Raw genomic sequence first — 12,707 nt, 5'->3', positions numbered from 1 at the left:
TTGAATCATCATCCAAAGACACAGAAACTACTAAAGAACATACTCAAATTTGAGGTAGAGTCCAAGCCAGGAGGTCAGTGCAGTTCAAGGTGGGGGCATCCTTGAATCACCTGTGCCCAAGTCAGCTGAGAAGTAACCAGAGTGCTTCTCCCCTAGGACTGCTGTTCTTTGTCCTACATCAGGCCTTTGCAAGTCATGTCAGTAAGTATGGTCCCCAAATCCCAGCAGTTTAGAAGAGAAAGCTGTTCCCAGTGCATCTTTTTTTTTTTCAAAGCAGCAAAGTTACAGCTTTAGAATGATGTTCATTTTTATTTTCCGATCATAGCTAATTAAAATAAATTAATGGAAACATAGCCAGATCCAAAAGTTTATTGGAAAAGAAGCATTGTAGTTTAATTATGCCAGTATGTTGTGTACGAAACAAAGCCCACTGAAATCTGAATACTTGATGATCTCTGGAATTTGACTAAGAGCTCTCCGGCCTTAGGGAGAAACTTGACAATTACTAATCTACATATGCTGACAATCTCTACATATCAGGGGCCCCGTGAGGGTCTTTAATTGCTCTGTAAACTTCAAACTGGAGTGTTCTTGAGCAGGAAAAAACAAGATGCTGCATTCAAGCTAAAGAGAGTGGTAGTTGACATGTTTATTAAATACCCTAACCCCAAAGGATTGCAGAGTAGAAGGTTCTCTGGGTAGGAGAAGTTACAAATGCAGCATCAGATTTATTCAAGACAGAATAATTATGTGTGAATGTTCAGGTGCAATAATGGATGATGTGTCCAGGAAAACTTTCTGCAAAAGCATTTCAGTCCTTCCAAACCACGCTTCCACAGTGCTTTTTGCCCCATTTCCTTCAGTTTTATGACTGCACATACAAAATATCTACGCGATTTCATTGCAAACAGGCAGTGGACTTTCTAAAGTTTTGACCAGGGCTTTTTCAAAAGCAAAATATGTGACATTTGGTTTAGTGTTGCGTGATGGTAGACAGTGACTTTTGCCCATACGTCTGGCAGAGTGGGGGATTCCACCCTCAACAATACCTTCAACACAGGACTTGAATTTATCCCAGAAATTTCAGTGGGTTTGGCTCAAAATGTAGCTGCAGGAAGACTGATAATTTCATATCAGAACTGATAGTTTCATATCCCTTCCCCTTATTTCCAGTTTGACACAAACTCGCACTCTGATGATTAAGGTTACTTGTTATTGACAACACAGAGGGTTATCCTTGCTCAGCCTTCTATAACTGGATTGACTTGATGATGTCAGCAATAATGTTCACCTTGCACATTTTCAACATAATCTCCAAGCAAATTTTGATCATTTCTTTTTTTATTTCTTTGTATGTCAGGAATGTCCAGAGTTATCCTCCCACTGCTGTGATGGTTCACTGCCCCCTAAATCAGACACAGCACATGGGGGGGGAAAAAAAATGTTGCCATCCCAACAGCTTGCAGTCAAAATCAGAGAAGAGAAAAAGCAGAGTGATAAAACAAGCAGAAGATAAAAGGTAACTGGGAGGTGATGATGTCAACAAGCAGTGATACTGCACGTGCTTCATGTTCTTTTTTAAAAACTCTGGTGGACAGGTAACTGCCCTAAAAAAAAAAAAAAAATTAAAAGAGCACACCTGCTCTCCACAGATCAAGCCACAGCCACAGGTATCTGTTAAAGTTGCTAATGAAGTGCATCTGGATGAGATACCCAGGAGAAAGATAGAGCAGGCACTTGGCTGGCCTCTTCACCCCCAGAAGCCATTGGCTACAGCAGTGTCAGTCCTGGTGAGAGTTTTTGTGAAGTGTTTTACCGTTTCTGGGGTGTAGAAGGAACGGGCAGTGGGCTGTGCAGCATTGGTCTTGCTATGTAGGGAGGTCAAGCAGGAAATAGTTGGAGGGAATAATCAGGAAATTCCCAGTGCTGGCCTTATTCTGGTTGCTAACACACCACCCAGACCTCTGAGTTTGGAGAGGGAGTGTGTTATAGATGCAACACATTAAACAACTTTAACTCCAGTGAGCAATGGCACTACTATAACACTTGTTTATTAGCAAAATGCATCTGATCTCAAAGGCCTGCATGACAAGTTCATTACATATCAATTTAATTAGCTGATTTACATTTAATTTACATTTCAATTAATGTCTTTAGCAACAAAACGTTGCCTTAATAGGGTAATTGCCTGTTAGGCAATATGTAAAAGAATAAATACTCACATTCTGAGGAAGAATTCCTATTTTCAATTTTTTATTACCATAAATAACCTAAATAATTATTGCTCTTAAGGGGCCACATCCCAGTTCCCTTCTGGGCCTAATTATAAAGACTTAGTACCTCATTAAGCAAAATGGTTTCAGAGTCACAGAAAAGCATTACTCTAATCGTGACTCATTAGTTTCAACAAAAGAGGGGAAAACTGCAAAAGTCGGCACATTTCACCACATTATTCTTGCAGTTCATAAGCAGCAGCACGTTTGAGAAGTGGCTGCTACAGCTGTGTAGGCATTTCTGTCCTGAAGCCCTGCTTCCAGAGTGGGTTTTGTGTGTAACTTTGGTCATTAAAAGAGTCCTGTCAGGTTGGAGAAGCTGGCACGTGCAGCCCTGGCACAGAGCGAGGAGTTGGAGCAGGTTTCGTTTTCTTCTGTTCCCTTAGAGCTTGGTTTGAGGCTGTAAGGTGGGACCTGTCTTCTTCTGCCGTATCAGCAGGGCTGCTGTCACCACCAAAATACATCCCGTTGGCAGAGAAATGGACGTTGGAGTTTGGTGATGCTACACTAACAGCCCTTCATGACAGTGCTCCTTCATTGTAACTTGTAGCAAAATTAGAAGGAAAAAGGAACTGAACAAGGCTTTTTGTAGCAAATGATAAATTTCTAATCTGCTAAAAATACACAGATCTTTTATAAAGGAAGTGTTTAACTGATGAGGAAACAACCTTTCCTCACAGTGTTATTTTCCTAATTAACCTTTAAGTGATGATTCAGATATAAAAGAAACCCCAACTCAAACACCATACTTTTCTTTCTTATGTTGCAGATAAATCCAATGCTAAAAATAGGATTTCTTGATGGTAGCAGTGTGCAAGAACAAACAAACTGTCGTACCATTTTTGTTTGGCTGGTTTTGTGTGTGTGGTTTGTTTTTGTTTTGCTATTTTTTTATTACTGGCTAACTGCTACTGCTCACCTTTTACAGGCAGTTCAATTGGTAACATAACGATGTTAGGTGATGTTCCATATCCCTCATCTGTAAGGAGAGCTCCTGCCCTCACTGCCCAGCCATCCAGCTCTCATATCTGTTGAAGCTGTGGAGGCAAATTGTCTGAACTTTGCTGAAGCTATTGCCTGAGACTGGCAAGTTCTAGTCCTCAGTGCTTTGTTTTTCCTGTAATAGGGTGCCATATGTATATACCGTTAGAAAAGTGAGGGGAAAAAAATCAGGTTGAAGACTTCTAACACTAAAAGCATCCTTTCACTGGAAGAAGGAAATGGGTAAATAGTGCTTTCCCTAGAGAGGAGGGGAAAGGGAGAGAGAGAATCTTCCATTTCCCCCCAAAATTGCCATCAGAAATTAATTGCTTAGTCTCAGATTATCTCCTGGTATTCAGCACTTTATTTTTGCTCCCACACTTGCTTGATCTGGAATTCTCTGCGCTGCTAACTCAATTTTTTGCTTTTTAAAGCTCATTTAAAACCTTTCCTACTTTCCAGTATCGGTGATTAACATTAATCCACTCTCCCCTTTCTTTTCATATGGCTTCTTACACTCACTCCTTGCTACAGACTGCAAGAATTCTAATTGGTGTCTGCTCTTCTTTTTGGGTTTCCATTTTTCCTTTCTTCCTGCTCCATTTTCTCTCTGTTGCTGTATGCCATCCTGTTATGCTCCCTAGCCCAGATCTGCCTAGTGCTCTAAAGGATTTGATGATTTTCTTTAGGATGGACTCTAATAATAGCCACAATCCTGCCCCTTTACAAATCTTCCTCACAAAGGAAAAAAAATGTTCTGCCATCCGGAGTGAATTCCATTGAAAACCGAAAGTTCTTGTTTAAGATAATAATAATAATAATCTTCTTGACACATTTGAGAAATTTTAAAGGAGTAATGTTATAATTTATGAGGAATTTGAGATCTCAGAGCACCCTATTAAATGAGTAACTCCAGCAATTGTTTGAAGAGAGTGTTTTGCTTTTCTTCTGTAATAGAACACCACACTAAAATTTATACCAGGAAAACAAGCCAGCCAGAAAGTCCTTGAGGTTCTCTAGTGACTCTGCTGTCAATCAAATTAACATGGAAGAACCTCAAACACTGCTACTTTAATGGGCAGAGGGACAAATCTCCTGCCACACTGCAGTCAGGCTTTTCAAACAAACAAACAAACAAAAAAAAAAGAGTGACTAGATGCCATCCGAGCTGGATGAGGCTAACAGAAGCCTGAGCCTGGGACTGTTTGGATCGTTAACTGCCATTTCAGATGGCCTATGCCCCAGACTGCAATTTCTTAGCCTGCTCTTTAGCTGCTGTCCCAGTCTAGCTGCCCACAGACAACCCTTTTCCCTGTTTTACAGTGTTTCTTGCAACTGATTCTTTGGTGCCAAACTCAGCAGAAAGAGTAGGGACTCCTCTGCTGGGAATGGATGTCTCCTGTGAGCACCGTGTAGAAGTCATGTGCTGCAGTGTGCACGCTGCAGAGCAAACTGGTCAGAGCCCTCTCTGTGGCTCTGCCCAGTAAGCAGTACTTTAGTTTTTAATATGCTTGTGAGTCGCAACATTCACAGACAGAATGTAATGTCAGGCCTTTAATGGAACCTCCTGGATATCACAGACAACAGTAATTAAATTCTGTTGTCGTATTTTTTTTGTTTAGCAGGTTGGGTTTTGTTGTTGTTCTGACAAAACCATGCCTTCAGTCTTGTCCTCATTTTCTTTTGGAATTGTCGAAGATGGAGATTTCACTTTTCCTTTGAGAGCTGATTCCAGTGGTTACTCAATTCATGTGTTAAAATACAGCGCCTAATTTCTGATTCAAATTCTTCAGCTTCTAGCAACTGCCTCTTGTATACTCTTCCCAGTTATGTTACTTAACAGTTTTGTATCCTGCATTTTTTCAACACGAGGGTACTTAATGGCTGTAATTGATCCCCAGTTTTTGGCTTCCTGCTAGGGCCGGTGAGCTATCACTGCTGCAGCTAGAGCCATCAGTGCCAGCATTCTGCCTTTGCTGTGGCACAGGGGCACCATGTTGGACACTGCCCCCCCCCAGCTGCTCCACATTCCTACAGGGCCACAATTGCATCTCTGGGATGGTAGAAGGACTGGCAAGAAGGGCTGGAAGATTCTGCTTCCTCCACCACCATTGTCTTGCGCTGTTCTTGCCAACCTGACAATGTTCTTTTTTTTGCTTTTTAAATACAAAGCCATAAATGCATACGGAATAAAATGCTCTAATTTATTCTACAAAAGTGTTCATCAAGTGAGAGACAGGACTCTGGGAAAAGATTAAGAGCTTACATTTTTCATTTGACTTATTTCGCATAAAATTTCATAGAGGATAAAATGATGGGAGGCAAAGAAGCAATGATATTTCTGTTTTATCTCTGTCTAAGGACCATAAATCTTTCTGAAGTATCATTAATTATAGCAGCGCAATTCACAACGCTATTGTTAAGGGTCTATCAGCAGTCCCATTATAAACCCCCTATTTTCAGGGGTTTATAACTTGGTTAGAATAATTTTGTTTCAGGCAAAAACTTTGCTGGGGCAACGCCTCCATCTAAGATAATTTTAAAAAAAAAATTAAAACACAAAGGAAAGTATTACCTCTTTTGAATTGATTAATGGAGGGCCCAGGAACTTTCTAGGGGTATAAATCTAATACTGTATTGGCTGATTGTATCTGTACCATTTGTGAATTCATAAAACCGAATGCACTGAAGTTATCTCTTAGATGAATTTAGATCGTTCCTTTACAAGGAAAGTTTCCAATTACCATGGCTGAATTCAAGATCTGGAATATTCCTCTAGTGGCTGTAATCAAATCAGATTTGATTTCTTCCTTAGCTGGAGCCAGTCAAGAAAGAATTTAGCAGACCTGAAAAACAGCTTACATGCTAAGAATATTTCAATGTCTTTGGGTAGTTCGCCTTATTTATTTATTTTTCTCTATTGCAGGCATGATTTGCATCAAGAATCAGTGAAGGTCAATGGTCATAGCCAAGAAAGTGAGTTTTGGCTTAGCAGTAATGCAGAAGATTCACTATGCAATGGCTGAGCCACAGTGAAGTGCACTGATAGGTGCTCGGTTTCTTCAGATGCATGGTGAAAAATGCTCTTCAGCAGAGATGAATGAGATTGGGAGGGCACAGGCAAGACAAGTCACGGCTTCCCCAAAAGAACAGAATGATCAGGCAGCCTTTTGCCCACAGTAATTTGTAGGTTCATCGAGGAAGCCTGAGAACTCTGCCCAATCGAGTCCTTGCAGGATAGGAAAGAGCAAGATGAATGTAATATACCAAACCACGATGGGATCGACAAAGCCATTGTGGTCTTTTTCTAAAGCAATGGATATTAATGAATGCTAACTTCTGAGCAACTTCTTTCCTGCTTCAAAGTAGAAAGATTAGATGAAAATGTATTTTGTGAAGAGTGTGCTGACACCCTCAGGTAATCTTCATCCTCTGTCCTCATCAATAATCTAACAGTCTACCTTCCCTGTTACATTACTGTCTGCAGTAATGCAATTCACTTTGCTCCCCTTAGATCCTATTAGAATCTCTCACATTACAAAATTTTTCCAGCTCTGCTCTGTAGTGGACTGGGATTGTTTAGTCTTAACTTTTTCTGGCTGTTTTCCTCGCTACGATTCTTTGCACAGGAACAGACTTTTGTGAATTGCACATTTAACCTAGCAGTGAGTGAGAAGATCAAAAAAAGCAATGCATGTGGGTACTGTCCTACCGGGTCTCTAAAGCATTCTGATTCTCCTTTGAACACTGGTGAATGTAGCTTGTTATAATGAGTTCCACTATCTAAAGTACTTTCTTCTATCAGTTTTGATTGTGTTGTCTTTTAATTTCATTGCCTGTGTCCTTTGAAAGGATAAATAGGCATGGGTAAATAGAAAAACACATTTCTACAAATTACTCAATCCCTTATGTACCTTTTTTGTATTACATCTTACTTTTCTGCTCTCCAAAGTAAAGCAGTCTTAATGTTTTGTTTGTTTGCTTTTTCTAATATGGAAATCTTTCCATATCTCATAATTTGTTGCTGTTATTTGAGCAGATGTCTTCCTGGAATTCTCCACAGTTATTTACGACAAGACAATCACACTCAGTGATGTTATCTAAAATAGAGGCACTTCATATACGTAGGCTGAGGTCTTTTTTGGCTGCTCCAACAACATTAAGATCTTAAAGTAGGCAGAAATGGCTCTCTGACAACACTCTTACAAGAACTGCAGTAGAAGGAGGAAAAAATGTGGAAAGCTCCTATATTTCCTTCATTCTTATAGCCGGAATAAATGTGAAATACCACTTTGTACCCAGTGTAATGCTTCCTAAGTTTAAGGAGAGAAACATTCATGGCTTCTTAACCAGAAGCGAATCTCTGACACACTCAGTGACGTTAGATTTCCTGATCTCCAGCCTTATCTGATCCATTTCTCTCTAATCCACACTATTTTTTTAGATTCTGGACTTTGCAATATTTGTTGTTTGCAATTGTGATTCTTGTTCATTTCCCACCTCAGCTCTGTTGTAGCATATGCCAATACGCTGAAATTCTTGAGGCCTGACCCTGAGGACCATTGCAAAAATAGGGTAAAATTGTTGTGATACTTATCTTAAACCAGTATCTTCAACCTTTTGGTAGTATGAATACTGAGTATTCTGATGAAATTGAAGATATGTGGAAGGGCTCAGAGGACTGGAAAAGGAGATTTTAAATGGAGAAGATTGAAAAAAAAAAAAAAAAAAATTAACATAAATGCAAAGCTCTCTTCCAGGCTCTTATATTACAAGGAACTAAGTAGAAGTAGCATTCCAAGATTTACTTTTGTAAAAGCCAAGGAATTCACTCATTTTCACAGCAGAGAAAATTTATAGCAGTAAAAACCTCAGGTCTGTTACAGTAGCATGCCCTTTGTGGTTTTGCTTATTGATTTTGCTTATTAGCAAATGGATTTTTGCTGAAAGACAGGATTTCCTTGCATCGCTGTTCCTGCAGTGCAAATATTTGAGTAAACTATGCACTTCATCATGACCACAAGATACAGATGGATCTCGCAGTGCTGCAGAAAGGGCTGGACAGGAAAAACACTGCAGCAGCATCCTTCCCTTCCAAGGTCCAGCATGGTGAGATGGAGAATGTCTGTAGATCTGAGGGATGGAGAAGCATGTCTGTGCTCGCAGTGTAACCTTCCAGCCTTCCCCAGGTTTTTCTTGGTTTACTAGAGAGAAAGACTGAAACTCACTGCTTTGTTATTTCTGCAGAGAGACTTTCTGCCTTGCCTTGTGCTTCTTTTCCAAGGGTTAAAAAGCATTTCTGTTCCAGGTCACTGCACACAGATGTTGAATTTTCATCACAGACATGATGCCATTTTTTACTTCAGCATTTATCTGTCTTCTGGTCTTATATGACCACACTTATCATAAAATCTCATACCTCCCAATCTTTAACGTATTATTTATCTCTCCAAAAAGTATGTGTATTGGTGATACACTGCACAGACTGCCCAGGGAGGTGGTGGAGTCACTGTCCCTGAAGGTGTCCAAGAACTGTGGAGACATGGACTGAGGGATGTGGTTAGTGGACATGGTGGGGATGGACTGGGGTTGAACTGGATGATCTTAGAGGTCTTTTCAACCTTCATGTATCTATGATTCTATATGAAAGGCACCTGAAAATTTGCAGTAAATCATTTTAACATCTGAGGCTATGGATCTTTGAGAATTTCCTTCGTATTTATTCTGGAAAGCCATTCATAAGCTTGAGACCGATAATGCATATAAAATGTTCTTATCCAAATGTAAACCCCTCTTTAATATATGTATTAGAGGTGTGCAAGTCTCAAATGAGATTATTTTTTTTCCAGTCCCTAAATGCAGAATCCTGCCTTTGCTTGAACAAAAACCACAAACCAAAAAAGGTTCACAGCTATTACAGAAATCACCGAAATAGACATAAAGCCCGCATTTCCAGTTGTTTTCTTTTAACAGACTGAAATCTAGGAATATATCTCTAGGGATAACTGAAACCACGGTTGACTGTTCTAATGTCTTTAATATGTATGTATAGTATTAATTAAAAACTAAAACACACTAAGAATGGTAAATCTTTCCCAACCACATGGTGCTTGTATGGGAACTGTTGAGTCACAGCCTGAGCCACTGATTGAGCACCTGGGGAAAGGACCAGGTCAGACCTGGAAACACAGGTGAAGGCAATTCAGCTGTGTGACCAGAAGGGGTGGAACCTGGCTGCATCTCTCTTGGATCTCATTTAAGGGCTGACTGTGATGGGGGAATGATCTCTTTCTGGAGATCCCTCCTTGCTGAGGTTTTCCCCTGTGGACCTGGAATCTTCTGATACGGGTGAGCAATTTTCTTCCCTTCCTTTGTAGCATCCTACTATTATGCTGGTCTTTCCTTCCTCACACCTTTGTTGTAATGCCTTTCCCATTGCACTGATCTGTCCAATTGTTACAGCACTAATAGCCAGTCTGTGAAAATGTGAAATTAAAACGTTTGTGGGATACGTTTGTGCTACTGCCCTCTTTTGGAAGCAATTATTGGCCCACTGATCTGCCTCTCCTCCCCCCAGCTGCTTTCATGAATTTGGAAATATCTGAAGGCTTAAACCTCTCCTAGTCTGAGGCTGCAGACAGATGTTACTGTTTTAGTATAATACATGACAACAGGTACTCTGAGACAACTGCTCAAAGAGTCAAAACTAGGATGTTGGGGAAACTCGAGGACACACCCGAAATTAACGAAGGAGAAAAAAAAAAAAAAAGAAAAAAGGAGAACAGGAAAATAAAAAAAATAAATAAAGGGAAGCGCAAGGCACTGTGGGATGGGGTGGAGGTGCGGGGCATTGTGGGAGTGACGTCACTGCGCACCGCCCCCAGGGCGCCTCCCTCAGCGCCCGGGCCCCGTCCGCAGGCGTTGTGCGCATGCGCAGCGGGAGGCGGAAGCGTGGCGGTTGCCGTGGCAACGGCGTCCGGCCCGCGGCTCGGGATCGGGTCGGGAGCCGTCACCTCCGGCCCGGCCCGGCCCGGCCGCTCCATGCCGCGGAAGGTGCTGCGCTGCGTCCTGCAGCTGGAGATCCGCTCGGTGAGTGCCCGGGCCGCGACTCCTCCGGCCTGCCCGCTGCAGGAAAGCCACTCTTGTTCCTTCCGGAAGGAGTTTGCATTGATCAGGGTTAGAATTGAATTCGGCAGTACAAATAGGGTCTCACAGTTACCGTAGATGATGTCAGGGGAAGAAGGAAAAAAAAAAATAAATAAATAAAAAATCCCAGTTCATCCTTTATATCTTAACGTTAGTCCCTTCACAGCTGCGCTGCGGCCAGGCTGTTGTTTAACACGGAGAGATCCTCTGGTAAAACCAGGCAGTGTTATGTACACAGTAGGTCTGTCTCAGTTCTTATGGCTGTTTTTTTTCTGTGTCTTTCTCGTGACCTTCCATTTCTGAATTTTGATTGAGGAATTTCATGAGTGTTCCTTGACTTCTTGTACCGGGATCAATAAAATTGCTTAAAGATGTGGATTCCAGCATATACACGAGTGTTTTTAATAGCAACCCTTAATTGATGCTCTCCATTTTACTGATGCTGTCCTTTGGCCAGTTCTATATTACCATAAGACTTTCTTGCTAACTTCCTTCTTTGCATCATAGGTAGCAATATCTCACGTAGCACCATGTGACATTACTGATGCCCAGATAAAGCTAGATATCCTTTGCCCAGAAAACATTGAGTTTTGCTTGTCTGATCTTTTTATTAAACGCATGCTGCCAGGCTTTTTTCCTTCTCGTATTTGCCTCCATAGCCTTTGTTATTTCATATTTAATATTCTGATTGATTAAGTGTAATTGCTCAGGTCTCTTTTTCTGCCTCAAAGGTGTCTCACAGTTGTTATTTTTCAGTCAGACAGCATTGCCCTTCTTTTCTCAATTTCTGGTTCTTTTTCAACGCTCTGCATATTTCTGAAGCCTCTTGGAAACCTGTTGACCTGTGTCAGAAATGCTGTCATATTTGATTTTCTCTTGCTTTAGGATACGTGTTCCAGTTTGGTTTTGTTCCTTTTGACTTAATCTAAGTTCCAAGGTCTTTTCCTATCTGGAATGCATGAGTCCTTTGGTTTATTTCATAGGCAGTCTTCATTTCTGAAAGGCTACTCTTCTAAAATTGAAAACCTTAGTTTAAGACCATATTTGGTTTACCCTGCCATTAGTTTAAATTGAATAATTCATGATTGCTCAGACTGAGCTTTCACTGTTATTTGTTTTCTGAGACTAATTTTGGTTCCTACCTCTGCTGCTGGCATTTAGATTGCTCATGTAGCAACAGAATGAAATTCACATTATTCTTCATGTCACTGCTACTTGGAGAATTCACAAACGTGGCAGTGAAGTATGTAAAGCTTTAAGCACTAAGGTGAATTAATAGCATTGTGGATTACTGTCAGGTAAGGAGACTAAAATGTCATCTCTTTATATTGAGAAGATTATTTTTGTAACTCTGAGTCCAAAGGGCTATTCTTTATGTAAGCTTGCACTCCACAGAAGTTAATACTGTCCATTGCCCTTCATGCAGAACCTTTCTGCTTGGTAATAATGGGCTACTAAAAGATTTTTTTCAGGGCCAGCCTTTCTCATTGGTTGCATATACATTGTATAATTTGAGTATTGAGTGTAGGAAGGGGAAAAAAAAAATAACAGATATATATCAGATGTTGGAACAGTAGAATTCTGTTCCTTCCCATGAGGTGAATTCAATGATTTCATTATGGCAGTTTGTGGTGTCCCAGCATTAGGGATAGCACGTTTTCATCCTTCTGGAACTTCATGTGGTAACAGTTGTTTCTCTTCAATAGCCCCCCTGGTTGGTTGTAAGAGCAGTTAATCATTAGAAAATTGGTACACTTTTACCGTTTTTAAAATAGTCCCTCATCCTCCCTGAAAGGTTTGCAATCAGTGAAGGACTTCAATTCGTCTCTTCAGTGTTCTGCAGCTCCGTGCAGCGTATGTTACCTAACACACTTCATGAACTGTGGATATACACGTACCATTGTTTTTTTTTGTTTTGTTTTGTTTTTTTTATAGCTGATTTAAAGTTATATGAACGTGTAGACTTGGTGTTCCAGCCCAGACAATGAATTGTGCTTCTATAAGATTGTAGATAAACAGCACACTACGCATGCTGATTTGTAAGATCTTACTTTTACAGGCTAACCAGAATACATATCCCCTAACTATTGCTTGCAGTTTTGCTATACCTGATGTGTTCAAACCTTTCTTTGTGTTCTTCCAGTTGCCTTCTGCAGGGTGCAAAGCCCTGGTTAAGAAGAATCGTAAACTTAAGAGGAAAAGTCCCAGCCAAGCTAATAGGAGTTTTAGTGTGTAGTCTGAGGGCAATCTTGCCTTTCTGAATGAAATCTCTCTGTTTTACTCACTCCTCTTAGCGCTTGCAGCCAC

At 40.7% G+C, this 12,707-nt stretch overlaps 1 protein-coding gene across 4 annotated transcripts in view; it reads left to right on the top strand.

Moving 5' to 3' along the window:
• The first annotated feature begins 10,148 nt into the window (after positions 1 to 10,148).
• SPATA6 (spermatogenesis associated 6) overlaps positions 10,149 to 12,707 on the top strand; it is a 47,662-nt gene continuing 45,103 nt past the window's right edge. For 2 of the 4 annotated variants that reach the window (XR_014885355.1, XM_085232243.1), the window contains exon 1: positions 10,149 to 10,343. Coding sequence is in view for 3 of the 4 variants with exons in the window: in XM_085232243.1 (XP_085088369.1) it covers positions 10,296 to 10,343 (48 nt within the window). In the remaining variant the exon portion in view is untranslated. The remainder of the gene's footprint in view (positions 10,344 to 12,707) is intronic. The other 2 variants (XM_085232242.1, XM_085232241.1) reach the window with 2 other exon arrangements.

This window comes from Meleagris gallopavo, chromosome 10 (assembly GCF_905368555.1).
Source record: "Meleagris gallopavo chromosome 10, MGAL_WU_HG_1.1, whole genome shotgun sequence".
NCBI classification, from domain to species: Eukaryota; Metazoa; Chordata; class Aves; order Galliformes; family Phasianidae; genus Meleagris; species Meleagris gallopavo.
Note: the sequence above shows the minus strand (reverse complement) of the source record. Positions and strands in the feature narration are given on the sequence as shown.